The following is a 27,704-nucleotide window of genomic DNA, read 5'->3' on the forward strand; positions in this document are numbered from 1 at the left end:
TTAGTAAACACAATAACTTTTGCGCAAACCAATCAAAATACGCTTATTGTGAATTTTTTTACCAAACATAGGTAGCAGAAAACAAATTGGCCAAAAATTTTAAAAAAATTTGATTTTTACATTTTTTGGGGGGAATTTCATATAAAAAAATGTGAAAAATATTGTTGTTTTTTCAAAATTTACGCTCTTTTTTTGTTTATAGCGCAAAAAGTAAAAATCGCACAGGTGATCAAATACCACCAAAAGAAAGCTCTGTTTGTGGGAAAAAAAGGATGTCAAATTCATTTAGGTACAGCGTTGCATGACCGCGCAATTGTCCATTAAATTCACGCAATGCCAAATCGCAAAATAGGGCCTGGTCAGGAAGGGGGTAAAATCTTCCGGTGCTTAAGTGGTTAATGACCAGGCCGTTTTTTTGCGATTCGGCGCTACGTTATTTTACCGGACAATTGCGCGGTCGTGTGATGCTGTACCCAAATAAAATTTATGTCTTTTTTTTTTTCCCCACAAATAGAGATTTCTTTTGGTGGTATTTGATCCCCTGTGCAGTTTTTATTTTTTGAGCTATAAAAAAATAAATAGCGACAATTCTGAAAAAAAAATAAAAACAATATTTTTTTACTTTCTGCTATATAACATTCCCAATAAAAAAACTATTTAAAAATCAAATTTTTTCATCCTTTTAGCCCAATTTGTATTCTGCTACATATTTTTGGTTAAAAAGAATCACAATGAGCGTATTTTGATTGCTTTGCGCAACACTTATCGCGTCTACAAACTAGGGGAAAAATTTATGTCATTTTTATTTATTTATTTACTTTTTAGTAGTAATGGCGGCGATCAGTGATTTTTAGCGGGACTGCAACATTGCGGCACTCAGATCGGACCACTAACTGGCTTTTTTGACACTTTTGGGGGGACCAGTGACATTACTACTGTGAAAAAATCTGAGTTTTGCCTGTAAAGGAGAATAATATTTATCAACAATATCTCCCAAGAAATATGAAGATTTGGTCCCACTTTACACTATAAGTGCCGGTTCACACTACCGCGGCACGACTTTGGGGGCGACCTGTGAAGTCACGTGCACCGCAACTTCGGCGCGACTTGCACGGACTTCATATAATTAATGCCAATGCAAGTCGCTCCGATGTTGCCCCGAAGTAGTACAGGAACTATTTTCTAAGTCGGAGTGACTTGAGTCGCTCCTATTAGAATGGGTCCTGTAGCACTGCAGGGACCCCGACTTGTTAGGCTGACCAGTTGCCTGACAAGTCACGGTAGTGTGAATGGGCACTAAGACCTATGGCCTGTTGCCATGAAGTCTGTGACTCCTAAATACTCAAAGCAATGCTTAGATGTGTACTTCTTGTAACATATGCTAATGTCATCAGCTCAACCACCTGTCTTCCAGACATCATTGAATATGCTGATTTACCCCTCTGTTGGATAATGTTTATTATATTGCATGAGCTCAAGGATGGCCGTCTTCAAGTTAATTGGCTAAGGTTGATTGAACCATTGTCATCTGTTAAGTCGCTGAATGGAAATAGAATACTGGTTGTGTTCGTTATTCCTTAGAAATGTTAATGAACTCACATTGCTTCTGTTCAGATGGCTAGATAATTCGTTCGGGCTAATTCTGTATACAATTTCATCTGCATATGATAATGTAATCAGGCAACCCCTGACCTGTGTGTGGTAATTTGATGAGAAGGAGGAGGCCCATGCTGTATATAAATTCTGTGTGACTGTTCAATAAAGAGTTTGTTTTTACCCCTTCATGAAGTCTCGTCTCATGTTTGGGGGATTGGGAGCTATTTTCACTTCTTGGTGTTACTTCGACTGGGATTTCAGGAGAAGCTGCACGGATCTCTCTCATAGAGACTATAGGATCCGTTACAACTACAGTAATCGGTGCTAAAAATATGCACTGTTACTGTAATAATGACACTGGTAGGAAAGGGGTTAACTCAGGGGTGATCAAACGGTTAAATGTGAGCCTAGGGGGTATGTTTTCCAACTGTGAGGGGGATGGGCTTATGCAATCAACACAGAGACCTGTGTTCCTAAATTGGAGGATCACAGGAGTTCTGTGTTGAGAGAACAACGGTCTTGTCAGGGAAATGGCCGTAGGAGAATTGGCAACATTGCCAGTAATAGCAATAGACATTCCTGACTCTACTGACATAGCCCTCTGCTGGCCTGTCAGGGAAAAGGCCTGTAAAAGTTGGCCATAGGATCAGACTCATTGCTGGATTATCTCTCAGCTTCCTGTGTTCCTCTTTGGATTTCCTGTTGTGACCTCAGGCTTGTTCCTGATTCCGTTGGATCTCCTGCTCCTGGTTTGACCCTTGGCTTCTCCCACTGACCTTGCTTCTGTTACCTACCGTGTATGACCCCGGCTTGCTTCAAGACCTCGGCTATTCCATAGTTGCCAACATTTAATAAAAGTTTCCAGGGACACTTTGCAGCACAGCTATCAATTACCACACCCACTTCCCCGAAGCTCCGCCCACTCTGCATAATTAATCTCGCCTACTTATCAGATTATAGAGTCTACTCAATAGAGAGAATTACAGGAAATTAAAAAGGGAATTTCAAACTTAAGGCCACAGTAGCAGGGTTGGAATAATTCTCCCATTCAGCTGCACTACTTCTGCATAACATTTTTGGGCAGCCTGATTAACAGGGGCTTCCAGGGACAATATAAATTACATGGGACAGGCTCCCATTTGCAGGGACTGTCCCAGGAAAAAAGGGACAGTTTGCAAGTATGCTATTCTGGTTGTCTCCTGTGCTTGTACCACGGTTCCCGCTGCCTGCTCCAGTCCCAGACCTCGGCCAGTACCTGTCTCCGCTACTAGAGACTATTCCTCGGCACAAGGTAGCCCCGCTGCTTCAGAGCCCTTGAAAGACTTATACCCTGCTGTGATTCCAGCCTGTTACAGTTCGCTCTCAGATTGCTCCTGGTTCTACCTACCTGCCTGCAGCTGGTAACCCGTGCCACTTGGGGCGCCACACCCTCTGTACCATCTCCAGGGGTGTGCCGCGCTGAGCCGCAAGGGGAGCCCTCTCAGCACCTCAGCCTCGGATCAGGTAACCCTGACAGGTCTGCTGTATTTACAACAGCAGACTGTCGCTGTCTCTCCACGGGGAGCGATTGCGGCCACCGGCCCGGGGGATCAGGTTCCCCGCTGGCAAGTGGATGCGTGTGTGCCCCCCAGGGTTGCTCCCGCGGACCGCTGTACAGATGCGGCGATTCACGGGAACCTGCCAACCTACTGCCGTATATAGACAATGGCAGGTCGGCAAGTTTTTATTGATACGGGTTATTATTATTATTATTTCAGGTACTTATATAGCGCTGTCAGTTTACACAGCGCTTTACATATACATTACACTTTCACATCAGTCCCTGCCCTCAAGGAGCTTACAATCTAAGGTTATAGTTTGATTATCTTAGAATGGTTCTCACGAATATATTGCTCATAACAGTCACAAACATGAACTTGTGTCCTCTACCTTCTGTAAGTTGTCATTTTTCAATTCAAATGTATTGATGGGAAAAAAAAGCCACTCTCCAGCCAAATATTGTCCCCGCCCCCACCCTTCCTCCACCCTTCTCCCACAAATTTACATATTTAACCACTTGCCTACTATTTTTGACACTTGGTGTTTATAAGCTAAAATCAGTTGTTTTTGCTAGAAAACTACTTAGAAACCCCAAACATTATATATTTTTTTTTAGCAGAGACCCTAGAGAATAAAATGGAGATTATTGTAATATTTTTTATCACACTGTATTTGCACAGCGGTCTTCCAAACGCAATTTTTTTGGAAAAAAAAAATCACTTTTTTGAATTAAAAAATAAGAAACCAGTAAAGTTAGCCCAATTTTTTTCCATAATGTGAAAGATAATGTTACACCGAGTAAATAGATACCCAACATGTCATGCTTCAAAATTGCGCACGCTCACGGAATGGCGACGAACTTTGGTACTTAAAAATCCCCATAGGCGACAATTTAAAAATTTCTACAGGAGTTAGAGTTTCTTAGAGTTACAGAGGAGGTCTAGGGCTCAAATTATTGTTCTCGCTCTAACGATCGCGGCGATACCTCACATGTGTGGTTTGAACACCGTTTACATATGTGGGCGGGGTTTCTGTGTGCATTCGCTTCTGCGCGCGAGCTAAAGGGGACAGGATGCTTTAATTTTTTTTTTTTTTTTTTTTTACTATTTATTGTATTTATTATTTTTTATTTTTACACCGTTTTTTAAAGAAAAAAAAATTGATCATTTTTATTTCTAATACAAGGAATGTAAACATTCCTTGTAATAGAAATAAGCACGACAGGACCTCTTTTTTGTAAGATCTGGGGTCAAAAAGTCCTCAGATCTCACAAGTACACTAATAAAGATAGAAAGGAAAAAAAAAAATGACAAAAAAAAAAAAAGGGACCTTTAAGCCGGTTGCTCGGCAACGACGTTTGCCGTCGCTCCGGTCCTCCAAGACAATAGGGTCGAGTGAGGGCAAGCTTGCCCTCACTCGACATCCTGTCTGTGAGGATCCGGGACCCGATCCTTTTCCCCGCTGCCGGTAAGCGGGGAAAAGGACCGGGACGTGGCAGGAGGGGGGGGGGCACCCCTTCCACCATCCCGGAGGGTGATCTCGCGGCGAATCCGCCGCTGGGACCACCCTTATCTGAAAGCCCATCGCCTGCAGTTTAAAAAAATACCAGGGTTATGGCAGCTATCTGCTGCCATAACACCGGTATTTAGCTTTAAACTCAGGACGTATATGTACTATGGGCCGGTATTGAGGTGGTTAAAGAATACCAAGTACTGTAGGTGCATCTTTCAGAAATGGAGACTGGTGACCCAGCACTGCTGTGCCGATGGTCCCCTTCATCATGACATGATCTGGTCTTCTAGATCCTGAGAGAACCTCACACTGGGCAGCCAATAGGAAAATGCCCATGTCACCCAAAAATGGAACCTTCCACTAAGTAGGATATAACACTCGGGACCAGCGTGTTGTGTAACCACAGATTTAGGTAAATAAAACGGGAACAGAGATTTTATTATTTTTTTTCTTATTTTTTTTAAATTATTCTTTAATTGCTGCGTCAATTAGAGAGAAGCTGGCTGTAAGATTTGTTAAGCTGAGAATCCTTTCATGTAGAAGAGTTTTAAGCAGTAAATGTTGAACACCTACCTCGTAAGAACAGCTGAACCCAATCAGCGCCGGGCGCACTGCCCCACATTCCTGCAGAGAAAAAAGACTGCCTTAGTGAGGGTTGCAAATTAACTTTACCTCCTGGAATTCTGGGACACGGAGTCACCATGTCCTGTGAGTAGACACTGCTATGTCACGCATTTTACAGAGCCTGCCTTCTGGGAGGTGATAAAATACAGGAATTAGCAAGGTACCATGGGATTTGTAGTCCCTAGCAATAGAGAAGCTGCAAAGCATGCTGGGAATCCAGAAAAGCTGTGGAAAGCTGACATCCAGGGCTAACAACACTGAAAGTTATCTTATGTTGGATTGTCAGTAATAATGATTGTTTGCATTGTTCTTACAATGCTGATGTTATAAAATGAAGGTGTTTGCTGTGATCTCTCCCCTTTCATCCATATCCTATTCATCTGAGACTAATATTGTCTGCTGTGTTGTGATTATTAGGGATGAGCTGGCGGTTTGGTGTGAACCTAGGTCCGATTGAACATTAGCTATTCGGGTGTTTGGACAAATGCCCCAACTTTTACCCCCAATGTATTTTTTTGAAGAGGCATAATGAGTTTTTGGAAGACTTTATTTTTTGCCACAAGTTTTTTGGAAAATGCCAAGAGGAAAGACATTTTTTTTACACAAAGTTGTCAATATAATAAGATATTTCTACCACACAGCATGTACAGTATCTCACAAATGTAAGTACACCCCTGACATTATTATTAATATTTTATTCTATCTTTTCATGTGACAACTCTGAAGAAATGAGACTTTGCTACAATGTAAAGTAGTGAGTGTACAGCTTGTATAACAGTGTAAATTTGCTGCCCCCTCAAAATAACTCAACACACAGCCATTAATGTCTAAACCGCTGGCAACAGAAGTGAGTACACCCCTAAGTGAAAATGTCCAAAATGGGCCCAAAGTGTTAATATTTTGTGTGGCCACCATTATTTTCCAGCACTGCCTTAACCCTCTTGGGCATGGAGTTCACCAGAGCTTCACAGGTTGCCACTGGAGTCCTCTTCCACTCCTCCATGGCGACATCAGAGACCTTGCGCTTCTCCACCTTCCATTTGAGGATCCCCACAAATACTCAATGATGTTTATATCTAGAGACATGCTTGGCCAGTCCATCACCTTTACCCTCAGCTTCTTTAGCAAGGCAGTGGTCACCTTGGAGGTGTGTTTGGGGTCGTTATCATGTTGGAATACTGCCCTGTGGCCCAGTCTCTGAAGGGAGGGGATCATGCTCTGCTTCAGTATGTCACAGTACATGTTGGCATTCATGGTTCCCTCAATGAACTGTAGCTCCCCAGTGCCGGCAGCACTCATGCAGCCCCAGCCAACCACCCATGACACTCCCACCACCATGCCTGACTGTAGGCAAGACACACTTGTCTTTGTACTCCTCATCTGGTTGCCCCCACACACGCTTGAAACCATCTGAGCCAAATAAATTAATCTTGGTCTCATCAGAGCACAGGAGATGGTTCCAGTAATCCATGTCCTTAGTCTGCTTGTCTTCAGCAAACTGTTTGCAGGCTTTCTTGTGCATCATCTTTAGAAGAGGCTCCCTTCTGGGACGACAGCCATGCAGACCAATTTGATGCAGTGTGCGGCGTATGGTCTGAGCACTGACAGGCTGACCCCCCACCACTCTAACCTCTGCAGCAAAGCTGGCAGCACTCATACGTCTATTTTCCAAAGACAACCTCTGGATATGACGCTGAGCACATGCACTCGACTTCTTTAGTCCACCATGGTGAGGCCTGTTCTGAGTGGACCCTGTCCTGTTAAACCACTGTATGGTCTTGACCACTGTGCTGCAGCTCAGTTTCAGGGTCTTGGCAATCTTCTTATAGCCTAGGGTATCTTTATGTAGAGCAACAATTCTTTTTTTCAGATCCTCAGAGAGTTCTTTGCCATGAGGTGCCATGTTGAACTTCCAGTGACCAGTATGAGAGAGTGAGAGCGATAACACCAAATTTAACACACCTGCTCCCCATTCACACCTGAGACCTTGTAACATTAATGAGTCACATGACACCGGGGAGGTAAAATGGCTAATTGGACCCAATTTGGACATTGTCACTTAGGGGTGTACTCACTTTTGTTGCCAGCGGTTTAGACATTAATGGTTGTGTGTTGAGTTATTTTGAGGGGACAGTAAATTTACACTGTTATACAAGCTGTACACTCACTACTTTACATTGTAGCAAAGTGTAATTTCTTCAGTGTTGTCACATGAAAAGATAGAATAAAATATTTACAAAAATATGAGGAGTGTACTTACTTTTGTGAGATACTGTGCATACCCTTTATTGCCAAAAGTATTGGGACACCTGCCTTTACACACACATAAACCTTAATGGCTTCCCAATCTTAGTTTGTAGGGTTCAATATTGAGTTGGCCCACTCTTTGCAGCTATAACAGCTTCAACTCTTCAGGGAAGGCCGTCCACAAGGTTTAGGAGTGTCTATGGGAATGTTTGACCATACTTCCAGAAGCGCATTTGTGAGGTCAGTCACTGATGTTGGAGAGAAGGCCTGGCTCGCAGTGTCTGCTCTAATTCATACCAAAGGTGTTCTATTGGGTTGAGGTCAGGACTCTGTGCAGGTCAGTCAAGTTCCTCATCCCCAAATTCACTCATCTATGTCTTTATGAACCTTGCTTTGCGCACTGGTGTGCAGTCATGTTGGAACAGGAAGGGGCCATCCCCAAACTCCTCCCACAAAGTTGGGAGCATGAAATTGTCCAAAATAACTTGATATGCTAACACCTTAAGAACTAAGTGGCCAAGCCCAACCCCTGAATAACAACCCCTACACCTTAATCCCCATTCCACCAAATGATTTAGAGGGGTGGCCCAATTCTTTTAGAAATATAGTGTGGATGAGTTTGGAGTGGAGGAACATGGCTGGCCTGCAGAGTCCTAACCTCAACCCGATAGAACACCTTTGGGATGAATTAGTGCGCAGATTGCGAGCCAGGCCTTCTCGTCTAGCATCAGTGCCTGACCTTACAAATGTGCTTCTGGAAGAATGATGAAACATTCCCATAGACACTCCTAAACCTTGTGGACAGCCTTCCCAGAAGAGCTGAAGCTGTTATAGCGACAAAGGGTGGGCCAACTCAATATTGAACCCTACAGACTAAGACTGGGATGACATTAAAATTCATGTGTGTGTAAAGGCAGGCGTCCCAATACTTTTGGCAATGTAGTGTACTTTTAATGTCACCCCAAAACACATTCTTCTATGACTCCTGACTACGAAAATTCCACATGTGTGAGACTTTTTTAGTGTCTGGGCTGATTATATACCAGATATTGTATCTAGTGGATTACACAAATCAGCCAATTGTAACATTGGGTGTAACAAAACCAATGTAATATAACGGTCATCTCTAAAAGAGTGGTCAGGGAATATAACTTAGTGTAGTGTCACCAACAGCAGCCCCAGTTCCTATAAGCCAAGCAGGCCTAGCCTACTGGTACATGGCTGCCCCTAGGAATGCCATACTCACTGATTTCCACAAAAGATTTCCTGTGGTCTCAGGAGAGCAGTTATCTGCAGGGGATGGCTGGGACTGGTGTCTAAAAGGAACATAGTCAGTGGGACATGCAGATAGATCAGTTCAGGCGGCGGGCAGAGTCATGGTCAGCAAACCAGTAAAGGATCAGTCCAGGCAGCAGGCAGGAAAGTGGTCAGCAAACCAGTAAAGGATAAGTCCAGGCAGCAGGCATGAAAGGTGTTGGCAAACAAATAAAGAATTAGTCCAGGCAGCAGGCAGGAAAATTGGCCAGGGCCGATACAAGTGGCAGGCAGAGGCAACACTGCACTGGTGTGGCGGTAATATGAAACATTCTTGTTGGCTGCACTGGCCTGGTGACATTGTAACTGGTGTGGCATCAATCAAGAACACTGTTGGTGGCTTGCATTGGTCTGGTGACACTAACACTGGTCTGGTGGTGACACCGGACTTGTGTGACGGTGATCAGGAATGCTGTTAATGGCTACACTTTTGTTTTTAACACTGGAACTGGTGTGGCAGCAATCAGGAACACTGTTGCTGGATGGCACACTGGTCTGATGACTCCAGGACAGATGTAGCAACAATAAAGAACAATGTTGCTGACTGTTTTTTTATCATTAGGACTGGTGTGGCAAGGATTAGGAACAATGTTGCTGGTTACACTGATCTGGTGACACTGGGACTGGGGTGGCAGCAATTTAATTGGACCATGTATCCCAGTCTGTGATCTGCTGTGTCCAAAGGATTCCAGATTCCGATAAGCCCCCTGCCCGCAGACCCCCCCTATGTTGAGGGCATGTGGCCTGATATGGTTCAGGAGGGGGATGCTTGCTGCCCCCCCCCCCCCTTTCCTGGCCTGCTAGGCTGCATGCTCGGATAAGGGTCTAGTATGGATTTTGTGGAGGACCCCACGCCATTTTTTATTTTAATTATGGTGTGGGGGTTCCCCTCAAAATCCACACCATACTTAAGGGTCTGGTATGGATTTTGGGGGGATCCCCACTTTTTTTCTCTTCCTTTTGGCATGGGGTTTCCCTTAAAATCCATACCAGACCTGAATTGGGGGGGGGGGGGGGGATTGCCACACAGTTTTTTTAAACATTTTGCTAATAACAGCAAATTCAGCAATATTTTTATTTTTATTTTTCATTTAGCTGTCAGTGGATGACTCATCAGTTGTTAAGGACGCGGCAGCCAGCTTTCCGGCCCCCTCCTTGACAACCTATAAACTCACTGTGCGCTTGGCAGGTGAACATCCTGCTGAGTGCCCAAAAAATGTGGATGTTTGGCGAACATCCGACGGGCAATGTTCAGGGGCAAACCGCTCGCCTATCGCTAATACTACAAAATTACTATGTGCTGATGTTTGATCGTTAACTGCTGTGTTCTAACTAGGGATCAGCCAATATATCGGGGGCCAATATGCACTTTCCCCCATATATCGGAATTAGCCCTGGAGATTACCGATATTGACGATATTTCGGGAAAGTGCTGTACCGGAGTGATGCCTGCAGCTAGATTCATCACCCCGGTACCGGTGTCCATAGCCGACGGTCGGCTGTCTTGTAATGACAAACAATGCTGTTGAGAAGCTGCATTGGCGGTCATCACAACGAGCGGGAGGGGACTCAGGCAACCAGCCTGCACGGCCGCCGAAGACCCGATCAAAGCCGCATTCGGGTACTGGCGCCAGATCAAAAAAAAATGACAGCATTCAAAAAAGCCAAACTTGGCGTTTTGAATGCTTTTAAGTGCAGAGGAGGGGTTTGGGACCCCCAGATCCCTCCACAAGAGTACCTGTCAAGAAAAAAATAAAAACACAAATGTACGAAAATATTGGCGCAGATCGGCCGATATCGATATGCATTGGCCAAAATATCGGTATCGGCAACGAAAAACCGATATCGGTTGATCACTAGTTCTAACCATTAATGGTGAATCCAATTCAGTATAACCTCTCTCTCCATAAATCTATTCATTTACGATCGCTCTGTATTTACACAAAACACTTGAATACAACTTAAACAGCTCAGTGTCAGTTGCTGGTGTTTATGAACAGGTGTGTCAGAGAGTACAGAGATGTCAGCAGAGTCGTGGGCGCAGGAACAGAGGACCCAACACTAGGGATGATCGAACGGTTCGGGTCGACCATCGGTTCGACCCGAACATTGGGTGTTCGAAATCCGGCGAATTCCGAACTTTTTGCGGTAAATGTTCAGAATTCATTCACCAGAACCGCCCAAAATGCAATGGGACAGGAAGTGGGCTTTAAAAGCCCGTGGTTGGCCCAGAAACATCAGTAAAAGCCAATGAAGGGGGCAGGAGTCTGCTAGGAACGTGATTGGAGTGACTATGGGGTCCAGAGGCCAATCAGGAGTAAATAAGCCCCCCCAGTATATAATATAACCCCGCCTAACCTCTAGCACTGTAATACAGAGGCTTTTGAAGAGAGTGGAAGCATGTGTGATTCTCCTGCTGTATGGAGCTGTTCTTTTAGTGTGAGGAAAGGGATATGCAATGTAGTTAGGGTACTATATACCACTATAGTTAGATTCAATAATCTAGTTTCTGTAGGGATACTTTTAAGTGTCAGGGTGACCGGAGTTTAGGGTGACCTAACTCTGCCATACCTGGGTGACCGAACTCTGCCATGTCAGGGTGACCGAAGTGTAGTTTAGCTGACTCTGCCTGCCATACCAGGGTGACCGAACTCTGCCATGTCAGGGTGACCCCACTATGCAGATTTTGGGTTAGGGGTATACATATATATATATATATGCATATATATATGTATATATACACACACACACACATATATATATATATATACCCCTATACAGAAGTTCAGATGTCATGCCTGCCTCCAAATGCCCAAAAAAAGCCTGAAAAACGCCTGAAACAAAAATGCCCAGGTGTGAAAGGAGGGTAACACCATCCCTGCGCTACTGAAATTCTAAGAAAAATAATATTTTTTTTCTGGTTCTGGACATGCTACAGAGCTGAAACTTCACAGGTACACTTTTTAGATCCACCAGACACAAAATCCAAAGAAATCTCTTTTTTTTTTTAAATAATTTTTTCAATAATTGGCTCTCTATCAAAAATGACAATTTTTAATAACTTTTTTTGCCTGATTCATAGTCCCTGGGGCATGACCCAGAACCCTAGGCACTTTTTAGGGGCATTTATTGGGTTTTAGGGCTTCAAAATTATTGTGTTTTTTTGATTACCAAAGTTCGGGTGTCATTGATTTCAATGGGGTTCTGGAATCCGAACCAAACTTTCGGGAAATTCGGGTGTTCTGGTCGAACCGAAATTTTCAAAAGTTCGATCATCCCTACCCGACACATCAAGTGGCTTCTTTGGGGTTAAACGCTAAACACTTAAGCTAAATATTATGTCCAATATTTCTTTGTATGCAATCTCCATCTCAAAATTAATAAAAACAGATTTTGAGTATGAAAGATTACACTGTAACTGAGAAAGATTTTTTGCCTCGTTCAATAATGACCATTTGTGATTCGGCTCACCTTGAAGATAAATCAAGTCATATTCAGGCTTCTCCTCCAATAATCGTCCTTCTTTAAACCTACATCCCAGATGCTCAGTCTTTACATAGCATTGGTGGGCAGGAAATCCGGACCTGTGTGGAGTGAACTCAAACCAAGCTTCTGAAATGAGAAATTTCATCCAGTTATTGTCCATCCAGAGATGTCTCCTCTACACAATGAAGAAGCAATTCTATTTCCTGTCCAGTGCAAACAGTGACCTTCTAAGCTTCATCAAGGACAAGAAATATGAGAAACTGTAAGTTACATAGTTACATAGTTACATAGTTACATAGTAGTTGAGGTTGAATAAAGACAATAGTCCATCCAGTTCAATCTGTGTAGGTGTGTGTGGCCGTAATCATCTCACATACCCCTGAATGTTCTGATCCTTGAGATGTACCTCCAAGAGTCTTTTGAAAGCCACCATACTTCCCGCAGAAACCACCTCTTGTGGTAGAGAATTCCACAATCTTGTAGCCCTAACAGTAAAGAACCCCCTGCGTTGCCTGAGGTTAAAACGCTTCTCCTCTAATCGCATTGTATGCCCTCTAGTCCTCATGCAGTCCTTTTGACTGAATAGCTTTTTTTCTATGCTGAGATCACCGTTGAGATATTTATAAATCTCTATCATGTCCCCTCTCAGGCGTCTCTTCTCCAGGGAGAATAAATCAAGCGATTGCAGACGCTCTTCATAATTAAGGTCCTGCAATCCCCTAATTAGTTTAGTTGCCCTTCTCTGGACTCTCTCCAGCTCCAACAAATCCCTCCCGAGGACTGGTGACCAGAACTGGACAGAATACTCCAGATGCGGTCGGACCAGAGTTTTATAAAGTGAAAGGATTATAGTCTTATCTCTGGAATACATCCCTTTCTTTATGCATGTTAATATGTTGCCAGCTTTGGCAGCTGCCGCTTGACATTGCATGCTGTTGCTTAGTCTATTCTCTACCAAGACTCCCAGATCTTTCTCCATTTTTGATTACCCCAAAGTTTCCCCCCCAAAAGTGCATTGTGCTTTTATGTTTTTAGTCCCCAAGTGCAAAACCATACACTTACACAAGTGCTCCGCTGGCCTTATACAAAAATGGAAATGAAGTGTCACACCACTGCTAAGAGGTCCAGATGCAACTTTATTCTGATAAAAGTTAGGGTGACAATCTAAAATGTAGCCAGCATATGTCAGGGGTCCAAGAACTCCCTCTTCATCAGGACTAGGAGGAACATAAGGGCGTGTCTGTAGGCAGGAGCAGCGGCGGAAAAGAACTTAAGGGTAACATAATTCCTCCATGGTTTCCTGAGTCACTGGGTTAGCAATCCGGTTGGATGCTGGCTGTCCATGTGACTCTGGAAGCCATCTTAGTTGTGGCAGAGTCTATTTAAGACCCTGACTCCTGGGTTTCAGCGTGTGGGTAGTGTAGGGACAGGTCACCCTTCTGTCAGGGACGGTCTTAGTGGTAGGTAAAGCTTAGGGCTCCCAAATCTCTTTGGACACCTTCCCATTTGGGCTCGGACCAAACAGGCCACATTTTTTTAAGCGCTCACTACCATAGGAACCTGACAATGATTAGCAGGACTCAAGCTGGGTGGCATCAACTTACCAGGTAAGGAGCTTTCACCTTCTGGCTGTAATGAAATGGGTAAAGCAGTATATGGAAGCAGTATATCAAAAGGAGTATATGGGAGCAGTATATGGAAGGAGTATATGGGAGCAGTATATGGGAGCAGTATATGGAAGCAGTATTTGGGAGCAGTATATGGAAGGAGTATATGGGAACAGTATATGGAAGCAGTATTTGGGAGCAGTATATGGGAGCAGTATATGGAAGCAGTATATGGAAGCAGTATATGGGAGCAGTATATGGAAGCAGTATATGGAAGCAGTATATGGAAGCAGTATATGGAAGGAGTATATGGAAGGAGTATATGGGAGCAGTATATGGGAGCAGTATATGGGAGCAGTATATGGGAGCAGTATATGGGAGCAGTACATGGAAGGAGTATATGGGAGCAGTATATGGGAGCAGTATATGGGAGCAGTATATGGGAGCAGTATATTGGAGCAGTATATGGGAGCAGTATATGGGAGCAGTATATGGAAGCAGTATATGGGAGCAGTATATGGGAGCAGTATATGGGAGCAGTATATTGGAGCAGTATATGGAAGCAGTATATGGAAGCAGTATATGGGAGCAGTATATGGGAGCAGTATATGGGAGCAGTATATGGGAGCAGTATATGGGAGCAGTATATGGGAGGAGTATATGGGAGCAGTATATGGAAGCAGTATATGGGAGCAGTATATGGGAGCAGTATATGGGAGCAGTATATGGAAGCAGTATATGGGAGCAGTATATGGGAGCAGTATATGGGAGCAGTATATGGGAGCAGTATATGGGAGCAGTATATGGGAGGAGTATATGGGAGCAGTATATGGGAGCAGTATATGGGAGCAGTATATGGGAGCAGTATATGGAAGCAGTATATGGGAGCAGTATATGGGAGCAGTAAATGGGAGCAGTATATGGGAGCAGTATATGGAAGCAGTATATGGGAGCAGTATATGGGAGCAGTATATGGGAGCAGTATATGGAAGCAGTATATGGAAGCAGTATATGGAAGCAGTATATGGGAGCAGTATATGGAAGCAGTATATGGGAGCAGTATATGGGAGCAGTATATGGGAGCAGTATATGGGAGTAGTATATGGGAGCAGTATATGGGAGCAGTATATGGAAGCAGTATATGGAAGCAGTATATGGGAGCAGTATATGGAAGGAGTATATGGGAGCAGTATATGGGAGCAGTATATGGGAGCAGTATATGGGAGCAGTATATGGGAGCAGTTGGATAACAGCCAGCCCAAGTTCAAATGTTAGTTTTTTTATTCCTCACTAGGGATGAGGCGACAGATCAGTCCAAACCTAGAACGCTCAAACTTTAGCCTGCTCAGCCCCTTTTTCGGTGGAAACTGCACATCATATATTTCCACAAGAACTATTTCCACAACTCCAGTATATATGACAGATTCCCACTGTCATTGGTTCATAAGGAAGCACCGGCCATGACCATACTTGTTCCATGATGTCAACACTATCCCCGCCCCTTCCCTTATATAACTTATGGGAGCTCAGGGAGGAGTCATTCTGCTAATGTTACCATTGAGATCGATTGTCTGTGCCGGGTCAACGTTTTTTTTTTCTTCTTCAGCGAGCCGTTGGGTGGCGAGCATTGTGATTGATGATGGATTTACAATGAAGGACATTTTAGGGGGATTTGTATTTTTTGTTAAAAGAACTTGTCAAATATTTGGGTGTCTTTTTGTTTATAGGTTACAACTTTTTTGTGTGACTCAATAGGGGTACTATGTACCCCATACTCATTTATGTGGGTGTGCGGTATCTGGGGGCCCCATTAGTATTAAAGGGGGCTTCCTAAATCTGATAACCTTAACCTTTTTCCTAGCCATCCAGGCTGCATGCTTGGAAAGGGTCTGGTAGGGATTTTTAGGTTTTTGCAAGGAGTCTCTCTTAAAATCCATATCAGACCAGAAGTTCACCAAACTCTGGTTAAACCAAACCCAGGACAGTTTGTCTCATCATTATTCCTCCCAATATATAAATCATAATTCCCATAGGATAAGGGATTACTAAATCTTGGTAAAATCACCTGAACTGTTTGTGCGCATTTTATCCTTTGCTATAGCAGAGTAGATGGGATACGGGACTTCACCATTCTCACAAATCTCCTTGTGACTGGACAGCTTTTCTTCATTGATCTGGAGAAGAAAGATATGAATATTAATTGTGGTGTACCCCAAGGTTCAGTGACATTAATGGTGTACCCCAAGGGTCAGTGTTATTAGTGGTGTACCCCAAGGTTCAGTTTTCTTAGTGGTGTAATCCAAGTTTCCATGTTGTTTATGGTGTACCTCATGATTCTGTGTTATTGGAGGCTTACCACAAAGTTCAGCAGTGTTAGTGATGTACCCCAAGATTCAATGTTCCTAGTGGTGTACCCCAATGTTCAGTGTTATTAGTGGTGTACTCCAAGGTCCAGTGTTGATATTGATGTACCCCTGGGTTTAGTGTTTTAGTGGGGTACCTGAGTTCAGTGATATTAGTGGTGTACCCCAAAGTTCAGTGATATTAGTGATGTACCCTGAGTTCAGTGTTATTGTTGGTGTACCCTGAGTTCAGTGATATTAGTGATGTACCCCGAGTTCAGTGATATTAGTGGTGTACCCCAAGTTCAGTGTTATTAATGATGTATCCTGAGTTCAGTGATATTAGTGATGTACCCTGAGTTCAGTGTTATTAGTGATGTATCCTGAGTTCAGTGATATTAGTGGTGTACCCCAAGTTCAGTGTTATTAGTGATGTACCCTGAGTTCAGTGTTATTAATGATGTATCCTGAGTTCCATGTTATTAGTGGAGTACCCCAATGTTCAGTGTTATTAGTGGAGTACCCCAAGGCTCAGTGTTGTTAGTGGTGTACCCCTTGGTTTAGTGTTTTAGTGATATACTCCAAGGTTCAGCGGTATTAATAGTGTATCCCAAGGTTTAGTGTTATTAGTGGTGTACCCCAAGGTACACCCCCCCCCCATGTTGAGGGCATGTGGCCTGGTATGGTTCAGGAGAGGGGGGGGGGGTGTCCATCCCCCCTTTTCCTGCGTGCTCGGATCAGGGTCTTGTATGGATTTTATGGGGGGGGCCCACGCCATTTTTTTTTCTTATTTTGGTGTTAAACCAACCTTCTTTATTAGGTAGCCAATCTTTTGTTGCACTTTGGAGTGTTGTTAGCTTATTGTCTCATTGTTGCTATGCTTTGTGAGCCACATTTATTCACTCTCTGCTCCAATGCAGGTCGGCAACTGCCTCGTACGAGTGAGCCTACTACATCTTTAGATATGTCTCCTCATGCTAAAGAACAAGAACCAAAGCCCAAAAAAAACGGGAAAAAGGAAAAAAATGAAACGAGTGATTATAGAGTAATATGTGGAGTAACCATATAGAGGGAAAAATAATGATGATAAACGCACCGGCAATATAAAAATGAGTGGATTTCATAAATCACCAACAAAAGAGTGAGGATTGACATGAGAGATTAAGGGTGCAAGAAAATAGATATCTAGTGAGAGTAATGTAGACCAGAGAAGAGAGGATGTCCAGATTATAGTGCTGGCTGACACAGCCATGGAAAGTGTATATCACAAATAGATTGAGAGTGATAGGAGTGGTAAAAGGTAAGCCAAGAAAGAGTGTATACCTGCATAAACGCTAGAGCCGGGATCGCACCCAGCGTCACGCTGGTACTTAAACATATGGGAAGCTGCCGGACTGACCTCGGCCGCCGCACAGCCTCCCCATTTATTGCCTCGTAGTGCTGGGGTCGCTGTCCTCTCCACAGTGGTGTATTTAGGTTTTGTGCTGCCCTAGGCCTGACTAAACTTGTGAACCCCCTAATTTAAATATAACCCACCCCTTCCTGTAAAGGCCACACCCCCTTCCTGTTTATAGCCCGCCCTGTCATCTGTAAACCACAGACCACAACCACAGTCTATCAGTGCCAATCAGTGCTGCCTCATCTGTTCCCATAAGTTCAGCCTCATCAGTGCCCATCAGTGCAGCCTCATCAGTGCCCATAAGTTCAGCCTCATCAGTGCCCATCAGTGCAGCCTCATCAGTGCTGCCTTATTAGTGATTTGCCTAATGGACCCTGCCCTCCAGCCCAATTCGCCCTATAAGACTGGCACTATACTAAAAGTGTAGCACAAGTCGGCAGGGACCCCTTTTGTGCGGGAGCTGGGAGTAGGCTATTTTTTTTTCGTGTGGGGTGCAGCTTTTTTGCTGCCCCCCTGCAATGTGCCGCCCTAGGCCTGGGCCTTGTAGGCCTAGGCCAAGATACAGCACTGCCTCTCCATGGTTTTGTTTATTACTGGGCACTGCGATGCATCCCGTCTGCTTCCTTTCCCTCCCCCTCTTCCCTGACCCAGTTGGGTGGGGTTGTGGGTGTGGGGTTGGGTGTCGGCTGCAGTGCATCGGCGCCACGTATTTCCGGACAGGATGTGACGCCAGCATTGGCCCCCGGGGTCTCGTCACGTGTTCTCCACCTGTGCTATAAATGGGGAGGTTGTACAGCGGCCAAGGTCAGTCCGGCAGCTTCCCATATGTTTAAGTACCAGCGTGACGCTGGGTGCGATCCCAGCTCTAGCGTTTATGCAGGTATACACTCTTTCTTGGCTTACCTTTTACCACTCCTATCACTCTCAATCTATTTGTTATATACACTTTCCATGGCTGTGTCAGCCAGCACTATATTCTGGACATCCTCTCTTCTCTGGTCTACATTACTCTCACTAGATGTCTATTTTCTTGCACCCTTAATCTCTCATATCAATCCTCACTCTTTGTTGGTGATTTATGAAATCCACTCATTTCTAGACTTTTTGAGATCCTCTTATGGAGACCCTTACCTTTTCATCCATTTCATATACCTGCCTGGCGCATGCAGGCCTCGCTCCCTCAGTGCCCGGGATGGACATACCCCCGGACGATATGTGACCCCTGAAACAGCTGATACCCAATTGTAAGCTATACCTTTGATAGGTTTTTGAGGTCTATGTATTTATTGAATATACAGTTATTTATGAATATACATTTTCCCTAGATATTTGAACTATGCATACTCCTGATGAAGTCAATCCTCATGAAACGCGTTGAGTCAAACATAGGCAAATCCATCTATTACAAGTTTCATTATGTACCTTTGTTTAGTGAGGAGAGATGGGGGATCTTGGTGCTTAGTGGGGCGATGGGGGGGTTCTGGTACTTAGAGGGGAGAAATAGGGGTCTTGGTGCTTAGTGGGGGAGATGGGGGGGTCTGATACTTAGAGGGGAGAAATAGAGGCCTTGGTGCTTTTTTTGGGGGAGATGGGGGGTCCTGGTGCTTTGTGGGGAGAGATGGATGGGTCATGGTGCTTAGTGGGGGATGATGGGGAGGGGGGTCATGGTGTTTAACGAGGAGAGATTGGGGGTCTTGGTTCCTATTTGAAGGGAAATGGGGGGGTCCTGGTGCTTAGTCAGGAGAGATAGGGGTCCTGGTGTCCTGGTGCTTAATGGGGGAGACAGGGGGTCCTGGTGCTCAGAGATGTGGTCTTGGTGCTTAGTGGGGAGAGATGGAGGGTCTTGGTGCTTATTGGGGGATGATGGGGGATCATGGTGTTTAGTGAGGCGATATGGGGGGATTTTGTGCTTAGTGGGGGGAGATGGGGGGTCCTGGTTCTTAGTCAGGAGAGATAGGGGGTTCTGGTGCCTAAAGGGGGAGATAGGGGGGCCTGGTGCTCAAAGATGGGGGTCTTGGTGCTTAGTGGGGAGAGATGGGGGGGTTTTGGTGCTTTGTGGGGGATGATGGGGGGGGATCATGGTTTTTATTGAGGAGAGATGGGGGGACTTTGTGCTTAGTGGGGGAAATTGGGGGGGGGTCCTGGTTCTTAGTCGGGAGAGATAGGGGGTGCTGGTGCCTAAAGGGGGAGATAGGGGGCCTGGTGCTCAAAGATGAGGTTCTTGGTGCTCAGTGGGGAGAGATGGGGGGGTCTTGGTGCTTTGTGGGGGATGATGGGGGGTCATGGTGTTTAGTGAGGAGAGATGGGGGGACTTTGTGCTTAGTGGGGGGAGAAGGGGGTCCTGGTTCTTAGTCGGGAGAGTTAGGGGGTCCTGGTGCCTAAAGGGTGGAGATAGGGGGTCCTGATGCTCAAAGATTGGGGTCTTGGTGCTCAGTGGGGAGAGATGGTGGGGTCTTGGTGCTTTGTGGGGGGGATGGGGGGTTCTGGTGCTTAGTGGGGTCAGATTGGGCGGCACTGCCAGTTAGTGGGGGAGGAGGCACTGGTGCTCCTTACCTGACTGCTTGATCCATATGGAATCCTGTAGAAGAATCACCCCCTCTCACTTTTCTTGTCTGTAGATTTTTCTAATCTGAAGGGATGCCGGGGATACCAGTTCAGTGATAGCACAGACGATCTCACCAAGAGCCGAAAGCAAAAGAAAACTTCCTCTACTCACTTCTCTGCCAGGCTCTGACTGATGATTTGTCCATTGCAGAAAAGATGGGCCCCGATGGCTGTACCAATCATCACGACAACCCGGGACATATCACCCATGCTTTCAGGGTGGGCTAGAGCACAGTGCCCCCCCCCCCATCCTCGGGGCCCATGTGCAGAGAACACCCTGCATCCATGGATGATACACCACTGATGCTTCTGGATCAGCATTGGTACCAATTCTTTGGCATCTGCACACTCTTGCAAGGGCAATGCATTCACCTGAGGTTCTGGAAACGCACACAAGTTGTGCCTTTCCCGCACCACTTTTTGGTGTGAACCGACCCTAAGGCAGGATGTAGAAACAACAAAAACTCATGATCTGCGAAAAACAAAGACTGTGATACCCCCGTTAATCGGGAAGACAAAGGAAAGTCACCCAGAGCTCCTATGTTCCAAAACTTGGAGAAGACCCAGCTTGTACTTACTCTATTCATGACAGAGAAGACGAATGTATAGGCCCAAAGATCTGTCAGAGAGTACGAATCTCCGCCAAATGTCTTTTTGATCTTCTCCCATGGCTCTGTCCATTCCCGTTCATTCTCTGAATTCATTCTCCAACGTAACTCATTCTCCAGATATTCCATGTGTGAAAAGTCTGACCAGATATCATCAGAATACAGAGAGGACATACACCTGGAATGGTAAAGTAGTAAGTTGGATGTTTCAGAGGTAAGTTATTCATTTACCATGGAAAAAATAACCAGTGCAGCGCTCAGAAAACAATTGTGATACAGATGGAACAATGTATCTTCCAATAAATACAGTAAATGAAAATAAGTCCCAAGTGTTAGGAAGTGAAAACTTTCAATGTAGGTGAAGATGATTCAATCCAATTTAATTGATGTAATTATTTAATTAATTATTTAATTATTTATATTGATTATTCTCTCTGAACTGAACACGTGTTTTAACAAGGGTTCTAATCACTTATTCACTTACATTCTTTTCTCGGCCAGCTCGCCCCTTCTCTTCCCTCTGGACCGCGTTGCGTTTACCCGCCTCAGCCCCAGATCAGGCATATACCCACGTGGTGCATCCCTGCAGCGGACAATTCCCCATGCATAATATTACATCCCAGAGTTTTCTTAGTAATCCTCTGGTTGATAGTTGCAATAATCTTTTTATCAGCTATGTAAGTATTTGACCTCACAATTGTCGCCAATATTTTTTAGGATAGTATCGGTATTTTTGCCAACTCTATGTGAGAGTTATGACTAATTAGTCTCTATTCTTAGTCTTTTTTACAAAGCTCCTGAAGAGTGGATGCGATTTCCACGAAACGCGTTGAGCTATGCAGTACTCATGTGGACCAGGACATGGATTAGCAACTATGTATCACGTGTATGATATGTATACTGGTGTTAATGCAATATATGTCTTTATTGTTAATATATTTTTATGAATTGTATCCATACATGAATGGTTATATATTTTGTTCTTCTGACCTATGTCTGCATCTATTTGATCTGATTTTACCATGTAGCACAAATAAACCCTCAATTTATATACCATTGCCGTTATCTATTACATGCAGCATCGACCTCACTCAAAGTCCCGCTTTCCTTTCCCCTCTCTTTTTGTGTCGACATAAATACAGGGATGGAGGTCTTTGCTGCGATGCCGCAGATCAACTTTTTATTTTTTATTGTTCAAAAATTATTCAATCCAGGGAATAAATAAAGGTGACCAGATAAGATGTGCAATAAGCACCACCACCATAGATACAGGGATATGCTCACCAGGCGATATGGACCCAGATACTATATAGCATGTGGGTCTAAAAACGCTCAATATCATCCATGGATACTCAGCTGGACGGTAATCCCAGAGGATGAAATTCTGCATTTCAAGAAAGGTTTCCTGGGTCAATCCTGAAGCTTGTAATGTCCTGCTGACCAACATGTGGCCCTTTGCAAAGGTTCATCACCCAGCAAGTACCAAATGGCCACATGTTGGCCAGCAGGACATTACACGCACAATCACAGCTGTACTCATTACTAATGGTGAGAACTAATTATTATTTCACCTGTGAGCCCGTCAGAGAACATGGACCATCAGCAACGCTTCAGGATGGACCCAGGAAACCTTTCTTGAAATGCAGAATTTTAAAGGGGGCCTGTGATGTAAAGGGGAATACTCTGTAAAGGGCGCACTGTAATGTAAAGGGGGACTGTGATGTAAAGTGGGACTGTGATGTAAAGGGGGGCTGTGATGTAAAGGGGGGCAGTGATGTAAAGGGGAATACTCCATAAGGGGGCACTGTAATGTAAAGGGGGCTGTGATGTAAAGGGGACTGCTCCATAATGGGGGGCTGTAATATAAAGGGGTGCTGTGATGTAAAGGGGCACTGTAATGTAAAGGGGGCTGTGATGTAAAGGGGACTGCTCCATAATGGGGGGCTGTAATGTAATGGGGGGCTGTAATGTAAAGGTGACTGCACTGTAAATGGGGCACTGTAATGTAAAGGGGGCTGTGAGGTAAGGGGGACTGCTCTGTAAATGAGGAATGTTTTTCCCACAAATAGAGATTTCTTTCCGTGGTTATGGATTACCTCTGGATTGTTTATCTTTTGCTAAACAAAAAATATGGAAAATGTTAAAAAAAAAACGTTTTTCTTCGTTTCGTTATAAAACGTTGTAAATAAGTAAGTTTTCTCCTTAATTTCCTCTCTCACCATGCCCAGTGTGACGCTGGGAGGAGCCCATGGTCGGGCCGGGCTGCTTTAGGAACCCCCCTTGGTTTGAGGTGTTTCATTATTGCACATCTGGGCACACTGCACATCACACCCCGGTGTACGGCTCCATGTGGGAACATAATGTAACACTTTGAGGGATCTTTTCTTTCTTCAAATTTTTTTAGCATCCTTTATACTTTTACTTTCTCTGTCATCTCCTTTGGTAATTGCATGAACTCCAATCAATATCTATACACTGCCTACACTATTTACTGTTACTCTTGCTTATGGTTTCACAATCATGTCCCCCAATTCACTCACGCCTTGTTACATAGTTACATAGTTATATAGTTACATAGTTATATAGTTACATAGTTACATAGTTATATAGTTATATAGTTACATAGTTATATAGTTACATAGTTACATAGTTACATAGTTATATAGTTACATAGTTACATAGTTATATAGTTACATAGTTACATAGTTACATAGTTATATAGTTACATAGTTATATAGTTATATAGTTACATAGTTACATAGTTATATAGTTATATAGTTACATAGTTACATACTGTAGTTAGTGAAGTTGAAAAAAGACACATGTCCATTTGGCTCAACCAATAAAAAAAAAAAAAAACAGTACTGAAAACCCAACCATACAATCCCATATACACCATCCTATACCCACCCCAACCATACAATCCCATATACACCATCCTATACCCACCCCAACCATACAATCCCATATACACCATCCTATACCCACCCCAACCATACAATCCCATATACACAACCCTATACCCGCCCCAACCATACAATCCCATATACACAATCCTATACCCACAGTTAATCCAGAAGAAAATGAAAAAACCCAGCAAAGCGTGATCCAATTTACTACAGCAGGGGAAAGAAATTCCTTCCTGATCCCCCGAGAGGCAATCGGATATTCCCTGGATCAACTTTACCTATAAATTTTAGTACCCAGTTATATTATGTATACCTAGGAAAGAATCCAGGTCTTTTTTAAAGTAATCTAGTGGCCAGAACCACCTCTGGAGGGAGTCTATTCCACATTTTCACAGCTCTTACTGTGAAGAAACCTTTCCGTATTTGGAGACAAAATCTCTTTTCCTCTAGACGTAAAGAGCGCCCCCTTGTCCTCTGTGTTGACCTTAAAGTGAACAACTCAACACCAAGTTCACTATATGGACCCCTTATGTATTTGTACATGGAGATCATATCCCCCCCTTATGTATTTATACATGGAGATCATACCTCCCCTTATGTATTTATACATGGTGATCATATCCCCCCTTATGTATTTATACATGGTGATCATATCCCCCCCTTATGTGTTTATACATGGATAGCATATCCCCCCTTATGTATTTATACATGGAGATCATATCCCCCCTTATGTATTTATACATGGAGATCATATCCCCCCCCCCTTTTGTATTTATACATGGTGATCATATCCCCCTTTATGTATTTATACATGACGATCATATCTCCCCTTATGTATTTATACATGGTGATCATATCCCCCCTTATGTATTTATACATGGTGATTATATCCCCCTTATGTATTTATACATGACGATCATATCCCCCCTTATGTATTTATACATGGTGATCATATCCCCCCTTATGTATTTATACATGGTGATCATATCCCCCCTTATGTGTTTATACATGGATAGCATATCCCCCCTTATGTATTTATACATGGAGATCATATCCCCCCTTATGTATTTATACATGGAGATCATATCCCCCCCCCTTTTGTATTTATACATGGTGATTATATCCCCCTTATGTATTTATACATGACGATCATATCCCCCCTTATGTATTTATACATGGTGATCATATCCCCCCTTATGTATTTATACATAGAGATCATATCCCCCCTTATGTATTTATACATGGAGATCATATCCCCCCTTATGTATTTATACATAGAGATCATATCCCTCCTTATGTATTTATACATGGAGATCATATCCCCCCTTATGTATTTATACATGGTGATCATATCCCCCCTTATGTATTTATACATGGTGATCATACCTCCCTTTATGTATTTATACATGGAGATCAAATCCCCCCTTATGTATTTATACATGGTGATCATATACCCCCCCCTTATGTATTTATACATGGTGATCATATACCCCCCCCCTTATGTATTTATACATGGCGATCATATTCCCCCCGTTATGTATTTATACATGGGGATCATATCCCCCCTTATGTATTTATACATGGTGATCATATCCCCCCTTATGTATTTATATATGGTGATCATATCTCCCCTTATGTATTTATACATGGAGATCATATCCCCCCCTTATGTATTTATACATGGAGATCATATCCCCCCCTTATGTATTTATACATGGAGATCATATCCCCCCTTATGTATTTATACATGGTGATCATATCCCCCCTTATGTATTTATACATGGTGATCATATCCCCCCTTATGTATTTATACATGGAGATCATATCCCCCCTTAATCTCCTCTTCTCAAGAGAGAATAAATTCAGTTTCTCTAATCTCTCTCCATAGCTGAGCTCCTCCATGCCTCTTATCCTTTTAGTTGCCCTTCCCTGCACTTTCTCCAGTTCCCCGATATCCTTTTTGAGAACTGGAGCCCAAAACTGAACTGCATATTCCAGATGATGTCTTACTAATGATTTGTACAGGGACAAAATTATATCTCTCTCTCTGGAGTCCATGCCTCTCTTATACAAGAAAGGACTTTGCTTGCTTTGGAAATCCCAGCTTAGCATCTCATGCTATTATTAAGCTTAGGATTTACCATAACCCCCAGATCCTTCTCCCCTGTGGATTCCCCAAGATCCTTCTCCTCTATGGATTCCCCCAGATCCTTCTCCGCTATGGATTCCCCCAGATCCTTCTCCTCTATGGATTCCCCCAGATCCTTCTCCTCTGTGGATTCCCCCAGATCCTTCTCCGCTATGGATTCCCCCAGATCCTTCTCCACTATGGATTCCCCTAGATCCTACTCTGCTATGGATTCATAGAACATAGAAACATAGAAACATAGAATGTGTCGGCAGATAAGAACCATTTGGCCCATCTAGTCTGCCCAATATATCTGAATCCTATGAATAGTCCCTGGCCCTATCTTATATGAAGGATAGCCTTATGCCTATCCCATGCATGCTTAAACTCCTTCACTGTATTTGCAGCTACCACTTCTGCATTCCTCTAGATCCTTCTCCGATATGGATTCCGGCAGATCCTTCTCCACTCTGGATTCCCCCAGATCCTTCTCCGCTAGGGATTCCCGCAGATCCTTCTCCGATATGGATTCCCGCAGATCCTACTCTGCTGTGGATTCCCCCAGATTCCTCTCCGCTATGGATTCCCACAGATCCTTCTCCGCTATGGATTTCCCCAGATCCTTCTCCGCTATGGATTCCCCCAGATCCTTCTCCGCTATGGATTCCCCCGGATCCTTCTCTGCTATGGATTGCCCCAGATCCTTCAATGCTATGGATTCCCCCAGATCCTTCAATGCTATGGATTCCCCCAGATCCTTCTCCGCTATGGATTCCCCCAGATCCTTCTCCGCTATGGATTCCCCCAGATCCCTCTCCGCTATGGATTCCCGCAGATCCTTCTCCGCTATTGATTTCCCCAGATCCTTCTCCGCTATGGATTCCCCCGGATCCTTCAATGCTATGGATTCCCCCAGATCCTTCTCCGCTATGGATTCCCCCAGATCCTTCTCCGCTATGGATTCCCCCAGATCCCTCTCCGCTATGGATTCCTGCAGATCCTTCTCCGCTATTGATTCCCCCAGATCCTTCTCCGCTATGGATTCCCCCAGATCCCTCTCCGCTATAGATTCCCGCAGATCCTTCTCCGCTATTGATTTCCCCAGATCCTTCTGCGCTATGGATTACCCCAGATCCTTCTCCGCTATGGATTCCCCCAGATCCTTCAATGCTATGGATTCCCCCAGATCCTTCTCTGCTATGGATTTCCCCAGTTGTACTCCCCCTAGTATGTATGATACATGTATATTCTTACACCTCAAGTGCATAACTTTACATTTATCAACATTAAACCTCATTTGCCACATAGTTGCCCCTTTCCTAGTCCCCAATGGGCAGTAATTACACTCACCCACCATACTAGTATCACTTCAATACATGTTAGTTACACATTACTTATTCATTTTATAGGTATATTTGGATGTACTTTTCTGCACCATTATCCGTGTTAATATGGAAGCCTCCTCTCCCCTGGGGGTGTGTTTATGTACCCGGCCTCTCTGCAGGTCTCCATCACCTCAGCTCCCGGGGTAGATGTTCCTAGCAGCCCTGCATTTGTAGTATCGCATGTTTTTAATTTTTAACAGGTATGTAAGTACCTCAGGGTGGATATTTATTTTCCTCCCGCCTTTACTCTTTTTCCACCATTTTAGCAAACATTGCTGTCTTTTACAGATATGGTCTGCGTCCGCTCCTGATTAAGTGGAACTTATCCACTAAATGCGTTGAGCTTATTGGATGCAACTATGTTTTTAACATGTAGTCTATTTTTTTCAACTGACTGTTTTGTT

General features: G+C 43.9%; 1 protein-coding gene across 1 annotated transcript in view; it reads right to left on the reverse strand.

Moving 5' to 3' along the window:
• The window catches only part of LOC309550724 (cytosolic phospholipase A2 gamma-like), a gene marked incomplete at its 3' end in the record, with an annotated part of 188,761 nt that overhangs the window by 103,253 nt on the left and 57,804 nt on the right, over positions 1–27,704 (reverse strand). Inside the window, exons 5-8 of the mRNA XM_082251061.1 lie at positions 20,849–21,056; positions 15,991–16,099; positions 12,304–12,444; positions 5,221–5,271 (exon numbers count right to left, since the gene is read on the reverse strand). Of these exons, the coding sequence (XP_082107187.1) occupies positions 5,221–5,271; positions 12,304–12,444; positions 15,991–16,099; positions 20,849–21,056 (509 nt within the window). The remainder of the gene's footprint in view (positions 1–5,220; positions 5,272–12,303; positions 12,445–15,990; positions 16,100–20,848; positions 21,057–27,704) is intronic.

This window comes from Pelophylax lessonae, assembly GCF_965119305.1.
Source record: "Pelophylax lessonae genome assembly, chromosome: 1".
Lineage (NCBI taxonomy): Eukaryota > Metazoa > Chordata > Amphibia > Anura > Ranidae > Pelophylax > Pelophylax lessonae.